The following is a 25,154-nucleotide window of genomic DNA, read 5'->3' on the forward strand; positions in this document are numbered from 1 at the left end:
GTAAGCAAAGGTTAATCACCTGGAATTACTCAAAATGATTAATAATACGTTTTTATTGTTTTATTACAAAGGAACTCTGCATCCTCCAACAGATTTCTTAATGAGGTGAATTAGCAGACATGTGTAATGAGACTTACCCCAGCCAAGAAAATAATACCACAGTAAGTGCTGCTTCTCCACAAACACAGCCACCACAATGAGTGTGTGTAAGTAAACCCCTTCGCAGAGCATCCAGAAGTAGTTACATCCCATCAAGTAAAGATGCATGAACTGGAACACTTTACACCCAACCTGTGGGAAGAAGAATGTAAAGCAATCAATATTCAGTTGTTTATCAATTTACATTTAAAGTGACAATCTAGTTTAGCTCAGTTATATAGAAACATGGAATTTTCTTTTATCTACACAAAATCTTACACACAAATGATTCAGATTTGTAAAATGCCAGTCTTCATTCTCATCTAATGGTACCTCTAAAGTTTTAGCCATTGACTCCAAAGATTTATAATGGTGTATTGAAAAGGAAATGTGTACATTCCAAATCTACTACATTTTGTGGATGCATTTTTCCCAACGTGTTTTAGTTATTATGTAATTTTGAATGTAAAAGTTTCATACATGGATGACTAACATCTATTTACATTTATTTTAATTATGTCTTTATGAACTCTTTGATTGTTGCATTCCATTGGAAAAAATCTGAATAATATATTAATAATTATAAAGGCAATTCATGAAAAGGGCCAAACACTTGGAAAGTCTTACATATTACATGCAAGATGTAAATACTTATTAAATATAATCTAATGACCCTATACTTTATCTTATCCAAATATAGGGTTTGAGGGTTTCATGTAGGTAAAAGGAAGAAAAAGTACTGGCTTTCCTTCCTCTTTTCCTGAGTTCTCCATTTTCTCTTGTCTACTCTTAAAGAGACAGGAAGAGGGAGATCCAATTTGGGGTAAGGAAAATACAAGGAGCAGGAGGTATAACTCTCTCAGCAAGGGACCTAAATGAAAACCTCTCCCAGAAATACAGGGCCAATACTTCCATTCACTCCAATGTCCAATCTGGAAGTCCATAAATATTTAGTGGCAATTATCATCATTTTTGAAGTAAATGTTTTTTTCACTAAAAAGAAAACTGGAAATGAAATGCACTGGAAAATAAATGTTGCATTATCAAAGAATAGTAATAACAACATTTGCATATGAGTTAGTTAAAAAGTATTTTAATATATTTATTTTAATTAATCCTTAAAATAATTCTGAGGCATGAGTTATTATTAATCAACCATTTCATAGATAAAAACTGTACCAAAAAGAATAATGACTTGCTAATATTCATACACTTCAATTAAAACTATACCCTCATTTTAAGACTAGTTATAAGACTAAACACAAGTCTTATAATTCAATTTTGTTTTCATGACTATACATAATGCCTTCTGATTAAAGGACATTTACAAAATCTATTCTTTCATCAAATATATTTTCAGATTGCATGACATTAAATTTTAAATAACATACCTTATGTCAAGCATAATACCATAAGCAAACTTCCATTATATTACAGAGAAATGATCGACTTCAGCTTCAAATTATCTAGTTTTTAGCTATTCATATTAATTTATTATTTAATTCCTACTTCCATTTTTAGAGTTAACCCATAAACTGTAGATAAAAAGATGAAAAGAACTTAAAACATGCTTCAGCAAAATATTTTTATGCTGGGTATTGATGATAAATACAGACAATAAATTTTCCAATGATATGTTAAAACTAAATATATGTAGTTTGTAATTCATGAGCTTGTATATAAATATAAGATTTAAAATCTCTTGCTCTGCAGCTTCATTACAGAGCTCTGAATGTCCTTGCTCCAGAGAAATTCACTCCAAAATGACAGAACATTGGCTGTGTTTTTCATACAGTTAATTATAGCCCAGCGTGTTTCCTCACCCCGTGACTTCAGAGTGGAACCTATAAAAAATTAAGCAATCCGGATGCACGTGCGCAAACAATGCAGGGAATTTTAGAATTTTGGAGATTACCCTAAAAACACACATAAAACACATACAGGAGCACTGTTTATTGACCCACCGAGTGAAAATTCCTTCTCTTCCCTGATTTCAGTAACTAGATAACTTAATCTTACAGTGTTCAAAACACTTTATATATACATATATACACACCCTTCCACAAATCCATATAATATTATAGCATAGGTATTTATATACTTTATGAAAATATGATTTTAAAAGCTTGAATATATTTGTATTTGTGCAGATATTTTAATTTAAATATAGCTTATGTAGATATGCACCTTACAAAAATATATACATTTGTATAGGGAAATGTTAGCTTCTTTTAAAAATACACTTATATTATGACAGTCTCTGTGCTTAGTTTTGTGTATCTTTTGATACCTACCCTAAAATTTTGTGCTTCCAAAGAAGTTGTAAGGAAAAAAGTATAAATGCTGAGACGTGGAGACTTGGTATAGCCCTTTAAAAACTTTATGATAATAAAGTTTAACAATTATATAGGGGATGTGTAACTCATTTCTCTCTGCTTTTACTAACTTTTTAAAGTCAGATACCCAAAATGTAATTTAAATTTTCCATTTTCATGTATCTAATTCCGTTTCCACTTTTCTAACTATATAGTTGATTTTTTAAAAATTTGATTGAGTAATTGTTATATAAACTCTTACGTCCTACCAGTAACAGGACTCTATCTATAAATTGAGGTGAAGATATGCAAAACATATATAGATAATTGAATCAAAACAGTGTTCTTCTTTTTAATATTCAAACATTATAACTTGAGGAATATTGAGATGTACTTACCTTTCTAGACTGAATATAGCTACATACATCCTCTGTATGACAGACCTTGAAATATACATGAGTACTGAATGACTTAATTACACACATAATCTTTACATCAGGACCTCTCATATCTCCCCTCTCACATCTTCCGTCTTTCTAGCTGACCCTTTGAACCTAAGGACACACCTCCTTTTACTTACAGGATTTGTGGCTACTAAGGCCTGGTTGTTAGCCACCACAGTGAATTGAATTATTGTTACAATAGAGTTGCAAATGAAGGAGAAGAACAGATTTTTGTGCAAAGTAATTCTTTGGCAACTGAGGCTCCTAAAAGACAAGAGAAAACAAAGTATGATGACATCATAATTCCACATTTTTAACCAATAATCATTCAAACAAGATGCATTCATAATTCATAAAAGAGCTGCTCCAAATTTGGAAGATTTTTCCCCCAGATTCACTCATGATAAAATCATAATTAGGGAAAACCTATAATTTCTTAAAACACAGAGATAAATGAAGTAGTTTAGGAGAGTAGACATATATAACACATACATAAAGATAGGAAATTTATCTGTACAAGGCCTCTACATAAACTTTTGTTAATCTTCAATATGATTAATATTTTAATTCATTCTGAAAATTCAGAAAGTAGGATTCAGTAAAGTTGATACAAAATGCAGCTAGTTAATTCTGAGAACTTTGGATTTGTGTGTCAGATTCCTACACAGATGATGATCTTTTTATTATACCACAGAGGTTGTTCTGTTTATATAGCAGCCACCATTAAATGAGTCTTTAGAATATCCCAAGCACAGGAATAAGACTTTATATCTCTATTAACAACCCCTTGGAAGTATCATTATCCTTTAATAAAATTGAGGTAATTTGCTCAAGGTTACAATCTTATTAAGTGATCTGTTGAATTTGAATGTTCAAGTTATTAAGAAAGTAATAAGGCTTTTCTTTTTTAAAAAATTATTTTATTGTTGTTCAATTACAGTTGTCTGCATTTACCCACCACCACTCCCCAACACCCCAGCCATCCCCGCCTCCCTCCTTTGCTTCCTTATAATATTTATTTAGTCACTTGTAACCATGTATTCATGAATAAGTGATACTGTATTATGTACTATGTTTAGATAATGGGAAAAAAAGTTTTGAATAATACAGAGCAAGATCCAAATCTTATGTTATTCATGTGACAGTGAAGGGTAAGTAGGCATGTCAATTACATAAAGTAATTCCAGATAATGTTATACACTTTTTATAAATTAAAATAGGATTAGGAAGTAGTTGAGGACTGTGGCCAGAGTATGAGGAATACAGATCTGAAACAGAAGATAGGGGAGAAAAATTCTAAACAGAGAAGGCATCCTGACTCAGTTTTTTTTTTTTTTTTTTTTTTAGCTAATGTTGAAGCTGAAAGTTTTTGAAGGGCAAGAAGGACAGACAATGTTAGTAGAGCATAAAGCAAAACTTCACATTGTTGTTTTCCATTCTAATATGAAAAAACTTAAATGTAAAGAGCATAATTTACAGAATGGCTTTTTGATTCTGAAACATATAATCGTTTGTGTTAGCTCTTAATGTTCCATCAACAAATGTTAAAAGCGCAATATCCAGTCATTCTTGGCTTTCGTTTTTCCAAGTTAGTAAAAAGCTGCTACAGTTTTCAGGGTTTACAGAGATAGTCATATCTTTCAGTACAGTCTAGCAAAATAAACTGTGCTTATAAGAGTGGAAAACCAAATTGCAAAATGTATTATGACTTTGAGAAAAAAATGCTATATTACTTACGTCTTGTATTTCATTTTACAAAGTTTTAATCCACTCAAATAAGTACATAGTTTTTACTCCAAACAATGGGTCATTAGTTATTTTGAAACAATTTGTCATTTTATTCTCATAAAATTTAGTTACGCTTAAGTAGCACTTATGTTTCAACTGTTCAAGCAAAACAGATAAAATACACTTATAAGGAAAGAAATTTCAACAGAAATATGTGATCTTTAATATTAACTTATAGTTTTTAATAACAAAATTACTGTTTAAAATAAGTCCAAATTCTTTAATTCAGCTTTACTTCCTATTTTCATTGCTGGGACTCTTCTCCATTAACCAGTAAGGCGATTGCATTAGAACGGGTTTTTGTTAAGAGTATGTCGACTACTTCTCGCTTCACTCTGTCATTATCAAATCTGACCCTCCAGCGGGGAAACGCAATACCTGTATTCTGTAATTGCAGTGGGCACATTTAAAAAGCTTTCCCACCAAGACTTGCATTACTGAATAGATATGTTTTCAGCTCTCACCACACTCAGTTTGAAGATGATGGATTTTATGGCACATTTATTAAAATGCATAAACTTGGAAATAGACCTAATAAGTGTAATCCAATAAAGTATTACATTAAAAACATAGTAATTAAATAATATCCAATGTTAAGCTGGAGGAAGCCATACAAGAGAATAGGATCTATCTCAGAAGCACAGTGCACACAAACTTACAATGAATGAGCACCAGGAGAGCTGAGAAAGCAAGGATGATTGGGGAAGGCACTGAGATGGACTGACTAGAAGACTATTTCTGAACTCAGCCATCGTCAAACCTCTGACAGTGTCAATATGCCACATTAAAGAAAAAAAAAACTTAAGTAAAAGTTTTGATTTGGCAAAACCTCAGGGTATGATTTACAGAGTAAGACTGTTTGCTCTCTGTTTCAATGTAGAATGTCTTTAAATAGTTAGCTTTGTTTAAAATGGATTTAAAGATGCCGTCATAGACGGTTTTCAGGAGAAAAATTATAGTTAAAAATGTAATTATGTTTATTCAAGAGAATAAAGAAACCACAAATGAGATAAAAGTTCACAATATTGATTGAAAGTATTCAGATATTATCTAAGAGAAAAGGCGAGAATTTGGCTCATTTGTCCTGAAAAGCAAAAATGTAAAACATTGAAGATTATTTTATTAAATTAAGAGTGCTTTGGCCCACCAAATGAATAGATTTTTTAAATTTATGCTAAATTTTATTTTGGACCTTTTCTCAACTACTAGAAAGGATATCATTTTCTATATACTTGTAAATATGAAACTTGGTTTTAAATTGGAATCAGTGCCTGAAATGTCAGCAAAATTAAGATGTTAAAAGAATCACTTTTTCCTCATACAAGTCAGATGTTATATGCACTCTTTTATGTGCAATAAGATAGAGCTGTTTGGGTTGAAAGAAAAAGCAGGATTTGCTATGCTCTCAGATTCTAAACAGTAATTAAAATATAATTTATGACTAATTCCAGTAAAGTTTATTTATTTATTTTTATCTAAAGGGTTCTGTTTTGTTTTCCCATTATGAGCCAGAGTCAGTGCTTTTCAGGGCTTGGCAAATCCCAAAGTTCTGTCTTTCTCTTCCCCTCCCTTTCCCTTTCTTTTTATCTCCTGCTCTCTTTCCTTTAATTGGCTCTAATATAAAACTGAAGTATATCTGATAGTGTTTCACATTTTCTGTTTCTAATTTAAAGCATGGATGAGTAGTATACTTTCCTTTCTCTAGACAAAAAAATAAACTGTATCTTAATTCAGTTTTTTGTGTGGTTCTTAGTTTTTATTAGGATGCATCAATTAGCAAATGGGAAAAAATGCCATCGCTACCAAAGACTAAGCAAGAATGACAGCAGTATGAAGAACTGGGTTAAGAAGTAGAAAGGAGCTATTGGTAGACGGTTTTTACACACGATGATTTTATGTGAAACATTAGCTCCTCTAGGAATTAGTTGGAAAAAGCTAACATTTCTATTGCTCTTGACTATATGAATATGCTTCGCCAGCCGTTCACTTCAGCATTTTCTGAAGTGGCCTTGGTCTCCCTTCAATCTAACTGCAGTGTCCAAAATTGTTTCACACAGATGCTTCTACTGATTAGCATTTTAAGGAATCTCAGTCTGATGATGGGACAACAAAGGCCACATAAATCCAAGGGATTGAATATTCTTATGCAGAATATTCAATTACAGAATATGTTGATGATTCTGATTTTAAATAAATTACATTAGGAAGACTAAACTTGTTAAAGCCAAGGATAACAAAATCAGGTCTGTATTTGATCTAAATCTTTGAAACTATTCCAGCTCAATTGTTTAGAATTGGACAAAGGTCACAAAAGTAGGCTTACTGAGGCTGATGAGACAAGGCCGGTGTGGTAGCACAGATACGAAGCAAACTGGATAGATTGGAGGTGTGTTAGGAGGTTAAATCCACAGAGCATGAGGAAAAATGATGGGGAAATTGAGAATGTGTCACTGAATACTCCTAAATTTCTGGCTAATAAAACTAAATGCTAGTGGTGTTATTTGTGAAGACGGGTCACGCTGGAAGAAAAACTGCTTTGGGTTAAAGAGGTAGATGTTATGAATTTGTTTTCAACGAGTTGATTTTGCGATACTTTTATGATTTCAAGAACCATAAAAAGATATATAACTTTTGAGCCCAATATCCCAAGTTTCCAAGAATATAGCCTAAAAACAGTGCAAAATATGGGAAAATTATGTCTGATAATGTCCATTATAGTGTTTTTTATAAACAGGAAAATTTGGAAGCAGTGTTAATGAGCAAATGTAGAGGAATGACTCAGTCAACTTTTGTCAACTTTAACTGATATATTATATACAAAATAAAATGGTTGTTTTAAAAACTCTTTAGTGACATAGAAAGTATTAATTATAAACACTAACATAAAATAGTTAAAATAATTTGTGCCTTACAATTAAAACTGTAAAAAGAAATGAATATGACACAACACTGAAAAAAATACAAGAAATTGCACAATAGAATATTGGAATTACAATGTACATATTTCTTAGTCTTATTTAAAATTAGTAACAGGCTTAATCTGTTTTTGATTTATTAATAATATTGCAAATTTAAATGCAAGTATTGTTCCTCAAAATTATACTTTGATTGTTATTAAGGGTTTCATTCTTTTCCCCAAAGTTAGAAATTTTTAAAACAACTTTTTTCTCAAGAATTTTGTAAAACAGTCTTAAAAATTCTTATGATTTCTATTTTATGCCTTTGGAGTAGAGGCTGGTGTACTTTATACTCATTCATAGTCTGATGTCCTCATGGTAAAAAAACTTCTAGCTAATATTAATTACACTTAAATCAAGTCTCTGTGTGTGTGTGTGGTGAATATGCAATTTTTGTGAACTGCGTTGTTTTTAAACTGTCTGGCCATTTTATTATACTAAATGAGAATTTGACATTTTAATTTCATTTGGTGTCTTTAAATTTAATAAATTAAATATTATCCCAGTTGTAGTGTCAAATTTTTACCAATCAGTGTGTTGGCATCAGCAACATTGTTTCGCTCTGTCAATTAGCATCAATATCACTGAGGACCTGAGTACTTTATTTAAAAATCTTCACTTTGTAAAATAGTTTATTTTCCATTTTTAGAACAGATATTTTTATTGTATTAGACAATCATACTACAGTTATTCTTACTCTGAAGATAATGTTCATTCCAAAAATGTTTTATAAGCTAAGGATGTAGTCAAGAATAAAGACGTGAAATTTCAATAAACTGTAGAGAAGCAACTGATATGCCACAACTAATTGGAGAGTCAGTGGCACAACTGGCAACTTGTTTTCAGCAAGAACCTTTTAGTGACTTCTTGAAAAATATAGTATCATCAATTTATCTTTAAGAAATGTTTTACATATTTTAAGATAAAATTTTCTTTCAACTTATTTTGACAAGTTTTTATGCAATTTACTAAGGAAAATAAATTGCATTTAAAAATGTGGCTTTATTCAGAGTGGATTTTTTATTTTTAGTCCATTTCCAGTGGTGCCTAGTGAATGTCATATATCAAAAATACTATTAAAAGGTTTCCATGTAGATTCCCTTACGTAACCGATGTTTAGGTTCTTAAGAAGATACAGGTTTCCAGAAATGGCAATTCTGATATAATTTCTAAATCCCATGACTTTGAACCCAAGAGAGATGATGGTTGGTTGGCGCATATATTATTTGATATACTCTGAATATGTGATGGACTATGGGCTAAAAGCTGACGCTCCAGTTACAGAGGTACCTAACATCCAGCTCTCTGATAATTTCTGGATTTGGATGATTTTGATGTGCCACGACTCTATTTGGTTCTAAAGCTGCCAGTGTTCCAAGATGATAGTAGAAGGAGAAGAAAAAGAAGGGGAAGAGAAGGAAGAGAATGAAATAGTGATGAAGCTGCAATAAAATGTAGCTACTCACTTTTCACATTGCACTATATAATTGTTGGTGGTGATCAAAACTATGAAAACCATGTTAGAACATAAAATATTATACATTTTGGAATTTACTTTCCTATCAATTAAAAACATCACTTATTGAATCAAGGAACTGGAGCTGACTCTCCCTCCCCAACAAAAAGAACTGTTATTTTAAGTAAAATTCAAGGTATAATTTAACCATTTAATGATGATTCCCCTAAACCAGAAAAAATAACCTAACCATAGTACATTAAGATTATTATTTTTAATAATAATATTTAAATGCTATTGTTATCATTCACACAAAATATCAGTTCCTATAATGCATAGTGTATACTGATGCTAAAATGGACCAAAAAGTTGAAAATTCAATTAAGAAAACCTATAATATCTGACAGTTTCCAAAGCAAATATACATAGATTTACATATTGATTTTGGCTCCTTTCTTACTGTATGACTTCATTTTTACATGCATACTAATTTTGTGAAGTTAAGCCGAAGATATTTCATCAATCTCCTTTCTATATATATTACAAAGTCAAGATAAAGGCAACACACTTCAAACATTCAATTCATTTTAAACATTACAAATATTCTATATTTCATAAACATGACACTGCATTCACCAAGGACAATTGGTACATTGAAAATACTTTATATGGACTTACTTGAAGTAAAAGAAAATGCCAAGTGATATAAGCAGCGATGCAATAGATAATCCATGTCCAATTATAGTCAGGTAAAACAAATTCAGTGCAGTCTACAATTTGTGTGAATAAAAAATGAAGGCTCATATTAATACTATAATCCTACATGTGTAGAAGATCAAATTCAATGCGATAAATTATGTATTTAAAAACATGATTTCATGGCCTTACCACTTAGCTTGCAAACTAATAAATACACATATACATCTGGAATGAAGACTATATATGCAAATTTATCCAGTGACATAAAAATTAATAAATCATATGCCCTTTTTATTTAAGAAATTAGAACTCACATTAAACATATGAAGGAATAAATTTATTGATCTAGGCTGTGTAATATACAAAACCAGCATTGTATTTGGAAGACACAGACAATTTTCACTATCATTTTGTGCACCTTAATTCAAATGGTATTTGATGATTTTCTTTTTGTTCTTCACTTAAATGCCATATAAGGCTTTCTTTGTCCACTGGGTCTCAGTTTTTCCCCTGGCAAATCTGAAGCTGAGACAAATATCCAAACAGTAACTCATAGGAGCCTATGATCTGTACATTCTAACTTTCTCCTGGTTTAGACCTTTTCTCTTTGGTTATTTTCTGTAATTCATTTATCTGTAACTTACCATTTTATTTTGTATTTTTATAATTTCCTTCCACCTGTTCTCTGAATAAGCAAAGAATGAATGAGTTATAATTATAAAGACAGCTGACAGTTTTCAAGTGCTTCACTATATGCTTGTTGGTTTTCTCAGTGTTTTCCTTGTATTAAGACAATCAGCATGAAAATTTTGAGGGTGGGTTTATTGTTATCCTCTTTTTATACATGAGAGAGGACTGAGGCAGAGAGAGGTTATGACTTGCTGAAGGTCACATAGCTGTTAAAGTGCAGAAACAGGAAGTTTAATCACTGTGACAAACTGCTTATTTATGTATATTATGTAAAGTGTGTAATATATAATTTACATAATATACAATATATAATTTATAATATATATTACATATATGAGAGATCTGTCTGGGAAATACCCAGTCATTGTCAATATAAGGAGAATGGTTCATGCAACAGCGATGTAACCTGGCAGCCAAGGAGAGTGGACTGGAATGCGTGTGAACAATGACAACTTCACTGCACTAGTCAGTTGGGGCGGTAGTCCCCATGCAGTGAGTCATTGCATTCAAAATGACTGAATGAGTAATGAATCTGCATCCAATTTTGTGTTAAGCTTGAACATTCCTCCATGGAAACTATTCGGATGTTTCAGAAGGCTGAAGATATGGGCAACTGGTGATTGGCAGCTTCATTAAGACAACATGTCCACTCATGCATCATGTCTTGTGCAGTGTTTTTTTGAGAAATATCAAATCGCCCAGGTGACTTAGCCCCTCTACAGCCCAGATTTGGCACCCTGTGACTTCTGGATTTTTCCAAAACTAAAATCACCTTTAAAAGGGAAGAGATTTCAGACTGTCGATGAGATTCAGGAAAATACAACAGGACAGCTAATGGTGATTGGGAGAACTGTGTGAGATCCCAAGATGCCTACTTTGAAGGGGACTGACACATCATTGTCCTGTGTACAATGTTTCTTGTGTCTTCTTCAATAAATGTCTCTGTTTTTCATATGACATGGCAGGATACCATCTGGACAGACCTTGTACATGTGTAAATATATGCAGCCACATTCTGTCAAACTTCTATTGTTGTGACAAACTGTGACTAACCTTGACTTAATATATGGTATTAAAAGCAGGAATTGGAGTGAAGGTGACCTACCAAGCCAGTCAGAATAAAAGCCTTCTGCTGAGGGACAGACAGAACTGCTTTAAAGCTCCTGGACTTGTATACAGGAGCACAGTTTGAAAATGTAATTCTAGAAATTCCATCACAAATACAAATTTTCTCTTTTATCACACTTTTAAAGTATTTTCTTTGGAAATTTTCATATTCCAGTCCTGAGCCATTGACTTGTAAATACACTATTACCTGGCAGAACTGCTTCCTAGGTATTATGATAGGAAACTAGTTAATTATTTCTACAAAGATATTGTTCTTATTGTTCTTCTCCAAGAATACCATGAAAAGGCTTTATGATGAAATGGAACACTAGCTATATTTCCTCCAAAACTGTGTTGATAACTATCGTTTTGAATAGATAGTGTAGGTTAAATTTCTTTTATAATTAGTACATACCTTCACTTTCTCATGTGTGTTAATATTGCACAGGGTATAATTTGTCCATGTTCTGTTGCTTAATGGATGTCTAAACCAGTTTCCATCTTGGTCACAGACCTTTGTAACTTTTTCTTTAAATTAAAAAGAAGAAAGGAAAATAATTTAGTTAACCTGGCATTCATTAAATAGAAGTCAGGGAGATGGTATGTACATTTCTGCTATTACCTGTGGGATCGAAGTCTTGAAAGTAATCAGGGCAGTGCTGCATGGACTCTGTGCCTGCAGCAACATCGTTCCAGCACAGCCACCCATCCCAGGTTCTGTTGCAGTAAATGCCTTAAGGGGAGGATAAAAATTAGGAATTACTGACTCGCGCTAGATATTCATGCAGACATAGAGTCTTAATGGGGGGTTCACACTGACGCAGAATAAAGACTATCTACTGAAAACGAAGACATCACGGCAAATCTATAGTGATGCACGGCTTAACGACGGGTGTATGTTCTCAGAGATGCATCATTAGAGATTTTGTCATTGTGCCCACATCACCTTTAGGTTTGTGTAAGTGCACTGGCCTGCTACACACCCAGGTGATGCGGTACACCACCTTCATGCATGCAGCTCTTGGCTGACGGGATCGTTATTATGTGGTACATGAGTGTACAGCAATTACTTGAGTTTTTCACCGTGCAAGTATTAGAATAACTAATTTCTAATTTTAAATTAGAAGCATCTGAAAACAATATGTAAAAATTTTAGCTATATACTCAGTAAATCAAATGATTTTTATGGGTTGTCCTTAACCATAAAGTAGTGATTAATCTGTGACCTTACACTTAATTTTTTTAATTATGGGAAATTAGAAATATTAGAAACATGTTTTATTTTAGAAACTGTGTTTATAGAGTAAGATGTTAATATTTTCTGAGGCAAATGAATGAATATTTCTATTTTACCCTTTGAACCCTGACACATACTTCTGTCGGCCACTCCACCAAATTCTAGTTCTTATGTTATTTTTCAAATGGTGCAGAGCGTTTAATATGCTCACATTTTTTCTCTTACCAATCTGAACTTAAACAATCTCTTACCAGAAACAGTAAATGTTTTTTAAAAAGTATAGAAGTATTAAATGACCAATTTTCCCAGTTTAACAGTCTTTAATCAAAGAAAGTAATTTTGTACCTTGTCAGGTAAACACACATTAACAGAAACCTGAATACTACATGACATGTTTAGTATTTTAAATTCTAAATAGATTTACACAGCAATCTCAGAATTAATCAAGCCCTTATGGAAGTAAAAAAATAATCTATTGGCCTGAGTGTCTAAATAATTCTAAGTTAAAAAAAAACTCAAATAATCTCAATTTTCTTTCCTGTGACTTTCAAATAGTTATTTAAGTAGTTTTTATCCATACATTACTAAGTAAAATGCATTTTGCTGCATATCAGAGAAAAATTTCTTGATATTACTTGAGAGACCATCTGATTAGCAACAACACTGGCAGCATCATAGATGGCAAGGTCCGGGATTTTTCAAACTGCATTGAATGGCATTTGAGTGAGACATGAGTAGGTAGGGATTCCATTAAAAAAGTTTCTGTGGTCAAATAGATTTGGGAAATACGACATTAAAATAAAGACAGTTCCTTATTGCAAGTCTTTCTAGAGTATTTAAAATTACAAAGTGCACTAATTAAGTTATAATAGGAAGACCTATTATGCAGTAATCCTAAACTTTATCAGAAAATTATTTTATTATGAAACCTTCATAAAGATACTCCTATTGTTAGCAATTGGATTTGAAGCCTAGTTTGACATATATCTAGATGATTTTGAAGGGGTTAATTTGATAGTTTAAGCTAATTACACAGATTTTAATGGAATAAAATGGGAAGCTAGATCAGTTAACACAGAATTTATAGACAAATATTTTAATCCTTAATAATTCACCCCCTATTTATCCAATATCAGATAATTTGTCATTGTCTGGCTTATTTATTTATTTTTCATCATATTTTTTATTCCCATTTAGCCACCTTATAACACCCCATCTCCGCTGCAGTAACCACACTGTTTTCCATGTCCATGGGTCTGTTTTCTTTTTTTGCCAGATCCATCAACCAGGCTTATTTTAAAGATTTTTTAACTGGATAAATGTCTTATAATAAAAATTTTCAAATAGATATATCCAACTACTACTTCAAAGATGAACAAACTATATTGTTCAGTTATATTTTTTAAAAGTTGACAATTGTAACTGAATAAAAATAAATTAATTTAAAAAATAAAATTAAATTAAAATTTAAAAAATAAAAATAAATAAATAAAAGTTGACCAATATGGAAAAACCACCTTTTTATCTTTATCATAGTGAGTTCATTTTGACAGTTACAAATATTAAAAATAGTCTACTTTAACATTGTATTATCAACATTGTATATTGAACTATCAAATATTTTTAAAGATTTATATTTTTTAACTGATAGTTTAAAAATATAAAATATCTAAGCTTTATATTTTGCTTTGTTTTATTGAGTCTAGCAATTTATATTTAAAGACAACTTTGTCTTTAAAATAGTAGATAAAATACAGGGCCTACTTCTGTTTTTTTGTTTTTTGCCTAATCTGGCCACTCTACTTGAGTTGACTCATCTTTATATCTTCAGAATGGAGGTGAATATCTGGCATTTAGTAGGCCATCAATAAATGTCACAAAAATATCTAAAGAATAACTTAATGGAAACAGAAGCACTTAGACTTCATTAACTTTTCTGCCAAATGTACTATCCAAAGTATAGGCTATGCAAAAAAAGTGTCATTTTATGATGCGAACTCCTATCAAGCAGCTTGTTAAAAAACACAATTATAGAAAATGAAGATCAGCTGTCATTTAATTCAAGACATATACTTATTTGATATTTTAAATATCATAATACCATAAAAATGTTACTAAATATCCTTATTGTGCATATTTTATGAGAATTTTGTAAAAGAAGAAAGTTTGTCATGAAGTATTCTTCATAAGGAAATAATTAAAACTGCCCAATATATCAGAGAAATTAGCAACTGACACATTTTTGCAAGGGACCTAAAAAACCCATAGTGAGGTAATGGGTTGGTTTTCTTTTAGAAATATCTCAAAGCATTTATAATTAAATAGTCATGTTTACCTTCTATTTGTTGAATGGGGTCTTGCATAATTTTCTGGTAACATTCAAATTGAGCCGTCATAATTTTATTTCTAGTAACACGCAACTCATTTTGTTGTTCAGGGCTCTCTTCTGATTCTGCTATGACAAGAATCTAACAGATTAAAAAAAATAAAATTTCAGAATTGTGAAAATGTCCGTTGTAGGCAATCTGTCACAGTGGAAAACAGTAAGTGCAGAGCTTGGTCAACTGGCTTTGGGGGAGATCCCTAATTGGTAGTATTTGCCAATTTCCCCAGTGAACCAACATCTCCCATATCACGTCCTCCTTCAAGCAATGTAAAGAATGTTGCCAACAGCAGAGAAGGGAAGAATAGTCTTGTCAATGCCTGGTTCTCTAAAGCTGCAGAGGCTGGCTTCAGGACTGGTGTGGAATGCAGACAGGGCTGTATGCATAATTGGCCACTATTTTTTTAACCTGTTCTGTGAACATAGGCAAGATATTCAACCCCTAAGCCTCCGTTTTCTTATTGTAAAATGGGGTAAAAGAATATCAAGATAAGAGGGCAGAGTATCTGGCACAAGATAATGCTCAAAATTATTGCCATTTTTATAATTATATTTTAATAATCAAAATAATAAGAAGTTCATTTGTGATATTGGTAAATAGAATATTTATTGTATGCACGTCAATAAAGGTTTTAGATGAGGTTTGTGCTGTGTTTATGTTCTTCCAATGTAGTATCACTATATCAAGCTTCACTTCCATTTTAAGTTGAATTTAGTCAATTCTAAATAGTAATATCCTGTGTGTGGCACCTCTCAGGTTTACCATCAACAGAACCCCATTGAACATTAACTCTTTCATTCTGCTATTGGTTTTAATTTCCTAATAAAGATTTATGCAGCAACTTTGCTGCAAAAGTATAAATGGAAATCCACAATGTCAAAAAATTAATACGTTTTTCCTGCTTTCAGTAAATTTATAGAATTGCATAAAATCAATATCATTTTTATTCTTAAAATAAAATCTCAGATTTGCACACTGTCTGAGGAATGGTCACAGTTCCTTAAACCACAGTAATCGGAGTGGTAATCTGGTACAGAATTACCTGCCAGGAAGCCAGTGTTGGCCTGTGCAGCTCATTGGCATGCTCAACGGAGGCTGGGAGCTGAAGAAACAGGAGTCCTGTTTCTTGACTTCTAGTGTATTTACCTATGATAACATCTAAGAAGTACAGAATTTGAACTGCTCCTAGATTAGAGAATGTTTTCAAATACAAATGCTGACAGGAATGTGGCCTTGCTTTTTACCAGTTTAGGTTTTCTATATTTTTCTTTGTGGGGTTTGCTTGGAAACACCACAGGAAAATTATTTGCTGGCACAGAGTTATATGAGATTATGTCTCTCAGCTTCTCATACATATAGTAAGATAAGAGTACAGTCATGGGTTTAACCTGAGACATTCTAGGCCATGAATGGGGTGGGGAAATAAAACTTTACACTGGCTTTTCTTTCTTTCCCAAAGATTCTATTAGAAGTAAGGACAGCACTTTGCAAGAAAAATTCTAATTAATGCTGTCACGGTTTTACTGTGAGACAGAAAAATACAAACAGTATTTCTGCAAATAAACATAAAATTAAATGTGTAAGGTATATGATGCCTCCAGTATTGCAATTGCTTTTTAGTCATCCTGGTCTACTCTCCACCTCCAGCCCCACGATCCCCGCAAAGACATGCAGGTGCACTTAGATGCACCTGCTCATGTACACACCTGCCCCAAACTTAGCATCAGTGCCTGCCACACAATACTTATTTGAATAAATGGGTGAGGAGATTAACTTAAAATATAGTGAGTGCATGATTCTGAATTGCTTTTTAATTAATGTAAGTCAATCAGTTGGCAGAATGGGAGAAAAACCAATAGGTTAGAATCTGCTTTTTTAATAGTTCTACCTCACAATCGACAGATCTTGTTGAAAATATTTTATCTACTATGTACAACAGCACTAAGAGTAGCTCTATTTTTGTTCAAACTGACAATTATTGGATTGGCCAGAAAGTTTGTTTCTTCCACAAGATAGCTCTAGTAGCACTTAGCTGTCTTTAACTTCATTCGAGACAATTTTGTTAGACTGTCTTGTGACAGCTGTCATATCAGTGTGCATTTAAAAACCATATCAAAATTGGTGACTTTTTGTGTAGCTGTTTTAATATTGAAGATGGAAGAAAATACACAGCATTTTTGGCATATTATGCTTTATAATGTCAAGAAAGGTAAAAACACAATGAAGTGCAAAAAAAGATTTGTGCTGTGTATGGAGAAGGTGCTGTGACTGACTGACTGTGTCAAACGTGGCTGTGCTGGAGATTTCTCGCTGGACGATGCCCCACCGTCGGGGAGACCAGTTGAAGTTGATAGCGATCAAATGGACACATTGAGAACAATCAACGTTATACCACACCAGAGATAGTGACATACTCAAAATATCCAAATCAATGAAGTTATTGGTGACAATGAAAAATGTGTCTTTTATTTTACAGAAAAAACCTAAAGAGACTTTTGGCCAACCCAATACTTTCCTCTGGTGTTTTGCATATTTGTATTCATTTCCTTTTCTCACTTTGACATTCTCCACCCAACTATGCTACCATCCTATAATATCTCCTATGGGCCAAAATATCTTCAGGTATACACTGAAAGAAAATACATTATTGCTGTGTTGATTGCAAATAAAAATCTACTTGATTTATGCATCAAATAACTGCATGACATTTTGTTGTGATTCACCTTTATCAACTATAGATATATTGGAAGTTAAAATAGAAATAATCATAGATAGGGAGATACACCAGAAAAAATTATGCTTACCGTAAAAAGAGACAGAAGAAATAGAAAATACAGCATACATCTTTTCTCCATCATTATTAATGCCAAACTAAAATGTTATGTAATACAAATCAAACTGCAAAAGAAAATGAAAAAATTTAACTCACCAATGTTTATGTAATAAATATACATGGTTCTCAATAGAAAATTTCTTTACACAATACTTTTCCTTTAATGATTTGATTAATAGTCTTATGTATTATAAATTTTAAAGCATTATGGCCTAAAATACTAAAGAAGTTAATTAAATACATTTTAATTTGTTTTTACTCATATTACAAACATGAATGCTTCTTGCATATATATTTTTAGTAATTACAAAACATCATGTTTTCTTTTACTTTACCAAAATTACCATAAAGTAATTAAAGTGTCAAAACAAATAATTTTACAAGACATAAAAGTACCAATTTTGATAGCATATTTACTTAAAAACTTTATTTTCTATAGATATTAATTTTATTTTTAACTTTCTAAATCTTCAATAATTTATGGGGAAAATTGTTGGCTAGTTTCTTGAAATGGCCTTGTAATTTAACAGAAGCTATTCTTCACTGAAGGATTCAATTTTTTTAAATAAGGCAATAAAAAAATCCCCTGAGTCACCTGCATTATTAAATTTTGCTTGCAGAAGATGGGCAGTACCAAATGAAAGTGTTTCTGTTAAATATTTCTAATGATAGATATAATTCTGACAAATAAAAACCGGCCTCTAAAACACCACCCCTTAGCTTCTTAATTTTAAGAAACAACATTTCTGGGGTGCAGTGTATAATGAAATGCTTACTCCCTACAAGGTGCACAGGCAACTGCCTGTCATAGTTTTTATGAGCTATAAATTACCCTGGTATTGCCATAAGGCATAATATTTATTTAACTATAAAAATGTTTTCAAAGGAGATAAAAAATTTTCAATCGATAAGAATTAGCCAGTGAACTATGGACTTAGCCTTATTTTATTAGGAAACTTGTCACACTTTTTCTAACAGGGCAAATGTTAGAATAAGAATTATGGAAACCTTTTCCACATGTTTTGTTTCTTGTTTTTATTATCACATGCAGTGAGAGCTCGCCATTAACCAGCAAATAGAATCTATGCCGTTGCTTGCCCTCACCAATGACTCACCTGGAAGCAGCTCGTCTTTTTAATTGTCGCAATCTCCCAAAGAATGTTTTCTCTTCTATCTGCTATACCGAGTTTTTATTATTAGTTGATTTTAAGAAAAATATAACCAAAAAAATAGAAACATTGTATTAATTTTAGATTTTAAATATCATGCATGTTGTAACAGAAGGAGAAAAAGAATCAAATTTTTACAATTTGCTAATTAATGAGTTGATATTTTAGTTTTTATTACATTTTACCATGAGAAAATCTAATTTTCCAATTCTTACATGCACAACTGTCTCCAGACTCAAATCACATTTTCTCTTGGATCATATTCAACGTTGTCCTGAAAAACGTCTTAAATCCTGGGGTCATGACCTGAAATATTGATTGATATAATGATTAATATTATTTTAATGAGCCAAAAGCATTTCCATGATAAATTAAAATAAAGAACATTAAAATGAAATTTTATTAAATTATTCCAATTTTTAGTCTCTGTTGCTTACATTATATTTGAGTTTTGTCAGATGTATCTGTTGTTTTCCATGAAATAAACATCAATTTTCATTTATCTAGGATACCTGGGACACTGAAAAATCTAACAGTATTTTATCTAAGTAAATTTCAAAAAACTATAATATGATAAAAGATTTTAAAATTAAACTATAGTTTAATCTTCCTTTGAATAACTTTCTTTGTCTAATCATTTATTGGAATGTGGTGTTACTAATCTTAGTTACATGTATCTATTTTCCTTTCTAGTATGGTTTCTCAAAGCCAGAAACCATATCTGCTTGATCTTTGTATTCTTTGTGACTGGCAGTTAATTTACATTTGCTGTATAAATGAATGAAGAAATGAACCAATAAAGTATTTTAAGATTTTAAACTTACAATCAAGAGCAATAATTGTACTGTCATTTTTTTATTTTAGAAGGTTTTACATAGTGTTTGAATCTATACTGACAATAAAAATTGGGGGAAATTTCTTATATAGGCATGTTTATTTTCTTACAAAATGGAATCCTAAAACTAATCAGATTTTGGGTTCTGTACTGGTTTGGACATTGAACAAACTGTAGTTTACTGTACTGATTTTGAAAGTCATAAAGGTTAAGCCAAATTTAAAATAGTATTTCAAATTTTTCTTATTGAATATACATAATACAGAAATATACAAATAAAAATGTGAAGAAACAATATTCTACTTGGAAATCAGGTAGGTATTTATGAAACAATGATGATTTGCACATGAGTAAATATTAATTACCTTTAATATGTACATGTGCTCAAAAAACAAACAGGAAAGTGCATCAAAAACATGTTTGGATTTTCTCAGACCCAATATATTTGAAAAATATTTCGCCCAGCACTAACACTTATTTTTGTTGCTTATCTAGTAAGCACAAAGATCAGAGTTCCAAAAAAAGTATCTTAGTGAAATATCTCTTAGTGTTCACTACATCATTCTGGCACCAATATTTTAAGAGGACTTTATTCAACTCATAAAATATTTATCAATGCAAATAATCTCACTTTTATCCACCTTTCCTCCATTCCCTGGCAATCTGGAAAGTGGGCCACTAGGAACAAGGGCATATGTTGCACTGTGTACACTTGTAGCACTCCTACTCCAGGGGCAGGTCTATGGTCCCCGGGGTTATCAAGGATGCAGCAGCAAAGTTAGGTGGCAGTCTTTCAAACACACGGTGAACCCCTGTACTCTCTGTGAGATCTGGCAATGTCCATTGTACGTTGTGATCCGATTCACTTGAGTCTTTTGCTCTGCGAAGGACCAAATGTCCCTGCCAGCAGCCACCGTGGCCAGTGGTAGTTATAGAGGAGTCACCCCTTTCAGGAAGAGTTCTGTAGATCAGTAATGGAAGGATCATGACATGCAGATGACACCATTGCAGATACATCTAAAGGTCAACTTAATTTCAGTCTCATATTGGTAAATGTAATGACATGATTGTTATCAGGAGGTGTATGTTTTAATGTATGGAGATACATGTTTAATTGTATTCCTTGTTTTAGCTCATTGGTTCTTTGTGTACTGCCTTTCACATGTTCATCCAGCAAGTGGTCCTTTCCTCTGTATTTAGCTTATTCCAAACTTACTTTTACTGAAATACATCTGATAGTAGGAAACCAAAGTTGTTAAGCAGATCATTGCAAATCTCTTTCAGATCTTATTAAATTCTTTACTGACAACTGAGATGCATGTTGCCTCGTGAAATATAGTAGTCTTAATTTTGAGGACAGATCAAGTATTTAATAGAGGAGGTCCAGTTGAATGACTAAATCTGCCAATGAATTTTTCAGGTGTGTTTAGGTTTGTTGAGTGAGAAAAGAACTTCCTAAAAATTGAGAATGCTCCATTTTAACTCAAGTGAATTTGGAACACAATGGTACTATTAGCAGTTTACTGGCATTTTCTCTAACTGCTAGCTAGCCTCATAGCACTCATAAGTACTATTGATATTTTATTTTCACCACTCAAAATTAAACAACCTGGAAAATTTGGTTCCACTATTAGAAACAAAATAATTTTTTCACTGTACACATGAATAAAAATAGCTTATTTCTAAATAGACTTTGTGGTGCTTGCCCAAAGAATCACCAACATAAAATAAAAATGATTTATTTCATCAGAGAAAGAACTTTGAGAAATAAAGCATGTCCTAAAATCTCAAATAACTTCCTAGTCACTCAGGGCTTTATTTTTCACAGACCTACATGTTCAAAGAGACAAATTTTAACCAATCTTCTTGGCTTACTTCAATGTAAAACCATGTCTTATTTTACATAAAAATTAAAAATAAATGTGACAATCAATGCTGATTTATCAGAACCCAAATATGTAAACCCTATAAATGCATACCAGTGCCTTGCAAACATGCTTCTTCTTTCCACAAATTGTCATTGGTCCTATGTATACTTTCCATTAATTTACTTTCCTTTATAATAATTCTTATTTTTAGTTGTATTGCCTAACCCTAATTCTAAAAGTACAACTTTCATCTTCCACTACTCCATTTCCAAGATATCTTAGATTATGATAGGCCCCAAGCCATATTATTTTCTCTATTTATTTATCCAGTCACTATAAAATTGGCTAACAGCAGCATTTCCTACATCTATCTTATTTGCCATTAAGTATCCTGAACCTTTGTGTGAGCAAAGTGAGGTTATTCCCTATCTAGTATGTGCCTTCGTTGATGGTCTATTATAAAAGCCACATTTCTTCTGAATCTAAACAAGGAATAAGCACTCATCTCCACCCCAATATGCCACACCTGTATGGCAAACAGAAATGTCTCTGTCATTCTCCACCATGTAGAACAGTTGTGCCACTGTGAAAAATGCAAAGTGAATTATCCTGATTACCTTCTATTCTCTCCTCACTGCTGAAATGTTTTGGCAAAGTATAAGTCTTTGTACTAGAATTATCCTTGCAAAGTACTGTCTTTACTTCCAATAGAATCTTTGAGAAAGAAATGCCAAGGTAAATTTTCATTTCTCATTCCCATCACAGCATAGAATGGCCCTAACAGTTTCAATACATGAAGTGGTAAGAAAAACAAAACATAAAGAAGCTTCCCTTTCTTAAGAATCTGTTACTGATGTAAGAAAGTCAAACTATACACCCTTTTTTATACACCCTTTTTTCTATAATATCGTTTGGGGCATGCATTATTTTTAGGTGATTGATTAAAGAGGTACACAATCACTAATGGAGCATAAGGTGTTCCTCAAAGTGTGGGTTCACAGCTCACTTCCATCAGAATCACCTCCTGAACTCCCTGAACATGTCTAGGTCCCACCACTGACCCTTTGAATAAAACTCTTTAGGAGACCTGGGAAATTTCCAATCCCAGTTAATAGCTGAGGAAATCGTTGGCCTGTTACCTTTTGGGAAATACAATATAAAAACATCATCTTCACTGGGCCATGCTAAAACCTGGCCATATTTATATTCCTCTGTCTCTAAGCACTGGCCAGAAATGTTTAAAAAGGACTATCAAGTATAATACAAGCAAAATATTCGGCAATGTTCCCAGGCACAACCAATGTCTTAGAACTACCAGAGCAAGTTAATCAAATATGTATTCAACAGTGCATCATGTACCGTTGTGATTGAGTGAACACAGTAAGAATTGGACACGCATCAGGGTCATTTCATGACTCATAACCCTAGCAGAGTGGGGGCACACAGAGGGTTTTCAGAAAGGGTGGTTTAAGTATATTACTTATAGAACGAGTTTAATGAAGTTGAAGAAAGATCATTGCCTGGATTCTGCTCAGGGAAATTTGGATTTAGTTCATTTTGACTGGGGCCCAGTGATAATATAGGCGATAAAGGTGGCCCTCAAGTGAATATCCAGCAGGGAAATGGGATTTCAGATATACGACCACAAAGAATTGAATTTGGCCAGCAGTCTCAATAAGTCTGGGTGGGGCTTCCCTCCCAGACCTTGAGAAGAGAACACAGCTCTGCCAACACCTTGATTTGGGCCTCACGAGACCTGAAAACTAGACAAGCTCATAGGACTTTTGACCTATAGAATTCTGAGATAGCAAATGTGTGTTGTTTTAAGGTACTAAATTTGTGGCAATTTGTTATAGCTGTAATACAAAAGTAATAAAAATCCTTACCTAATTTTACTTAACCATCCAATTTTTGCATTATATTTCACATTTATTCATCAAACACATTTGTATTTTTCTTCTATTAATTCATGTTCTCAGTAATGTGCCATATATATATGTATATATAAAATCTTACATTAATAAATGGTTTGACAGTTCAAATTTGCCATTCTGATAATGCACCAAAATAAAAACCACATGAACTGTCTTACTTTCAAGCACTTCAAAATGCACTTCATATTAAGAAATACTTCTAGAAATTCAATTAGTCCTCTTATTTATTGAGCATCTACTTTCATCTAGTTATATAGGGATATAAAGAGACTATATGTTAAGGTTTCTACCCTCAGTGAAAATATTTCTCAGGTGGGAGAGCAGCAACGTTATGCTGAGTTTAGGGACTTCATGCATTATTTTAAATGCAGTCTGTAGGGATCATTCTCGATCTCGATTTAATAGGAAGTTGGTCCTGAGCCTCAGGTACTATTCCATCATTCAATGAGCTTGAACAAGTTACATACCTTCCCAGGTATCTCATTTGTAAAACAAGGGTAGGATAAGCCATATTTAAGTCTTGAGTAGAGGTTCAAAATTTTATGTAAAGAAAAAAAATGGTTAGTATATAGAAACAGTTTTGTTCAAAGTACCCCAAGTCCACAATATCCTTGAAACCATGTAATTCCTGACACTATTTTTTTCTGGCTCAGAGATTCTTTCCCAAGGTCTCCTACTGCACTTGAATCTAAAACAGTGAAAAGTGGACCATTTGGCTAGATGATTTTGCTTTTGTTATATTCAGGAATATAACAAATTCAGGAATTCAGGAAAATTGTATCTTGGCCAAAAAAATTATATCTAGTTCCCCATTTTTCCATACTGCCTGTTCTTAGAGATATTCACACTTTCGAAAGGGCATTTGGGGAAAGTGTAGTTCTCTATTCTCCACTGCTGAAAAGTGACATTGGAAAAGCAAATATACTTCTTCATAAGTCTCCTTGGCAGGCTTCTCAGAATGGAAACTGATCAGTTCATATAAATCAAGCTAAACTTATTGCCATCATCACTGGAGTAACCTTAATGCTCCTGGGATTGGAAACAAACAATTTTTTTAATTTTGGCTACATCGGTTTTTTATCTCTTTTGCATGTATCAGAAAATGAGCTAGGTAAAAATGTAAAAATAATGGAGTGCCAGAAAGTACAGGACATGTTAAGAAATGATTCAACAATGCATAAAGTCAAAAAGTAATCAATACAATAATAAGAAAAATTATTAAATTTCAGTCATCAAAACCCCATGAATGACCTATTACATGAAAGTATATCTAATGAACAAAATAAACTAGTAAGCCAAAT

General features: G+C 32.4%; 1 protein-coding gene across 6 annotated transcripts in view; it reads right to left on the bottom strand.

The window, feature by feature from the left end:
- The window catches only part of CALCRL (calcitonin receptor like receptor), an 82,816-nt gene that overhangs the window by 13,883 nt on the left and 43,779 nt on the right, over window positions 1–25,154 (bottom strand). For 2 of the 6 annotated variants that reach the window (XM_053918840.1, XM_053918838.1), the window contains 9 exons: window positions 19,432–19,522; window positions 19,163–19,221; window positions 18,019–18,112; window positions 15,166–15,298; window positions 12,216–12,326; window positions 12,009–12,121; window positions 9,776–9,867; window positions 3,034–3,160; window positions 138–291 (listed from right to left, as the gene is read on the bottom strand). In XM_053918840.1, coding sequence (XP_053774815.1) covers window positions 138–291; window positions 3,034–3,160; window positions 9,776–9,867; window positions 12,009–12,121; window positions 12,216–12,326; window positions 15,166–15,298; window positions 18,019–18,072 — 784 coding nt within the window. In that variant the 5' untranslated portion in view covers window positions 18,073–18,112; window positions 19,163–19,221; window positions 19,432–19,522. Of the gene's footprint in view, window positions 1–137; window positions 292–3,033; window positions 3,161–9,775; window positions 9,868–12,008; window positions 12,122–12,215; window positions 12,327–15,165; window positions 15,299–18,018; window positions 18,113–19,162; window positions 19,225–19,431; window positions 19,523–25,154 lie in introns of all 6 variants that reach the window. The other 4 variants (XM_053918839.2, XM_053918837.2, XM_053918842.2 and 1 more) reach the window with 2 other exon arrangements.

Source organism: Desmodus rotundus, chromosome 2 (assembly GCF_022682495.2).
Source record: "Desmodus rotundus isolate HL8 chromosome 2, HLdesRot8A.1, whole genome shotgun sequence".
In the NCBI taxonomy this organism is placed as follows: Eukaryota; Metazoa; Chordata; class Mammalia; order Chiroptera; family Phyllostomidae; genus Desmodus; species Desmodus rotundus.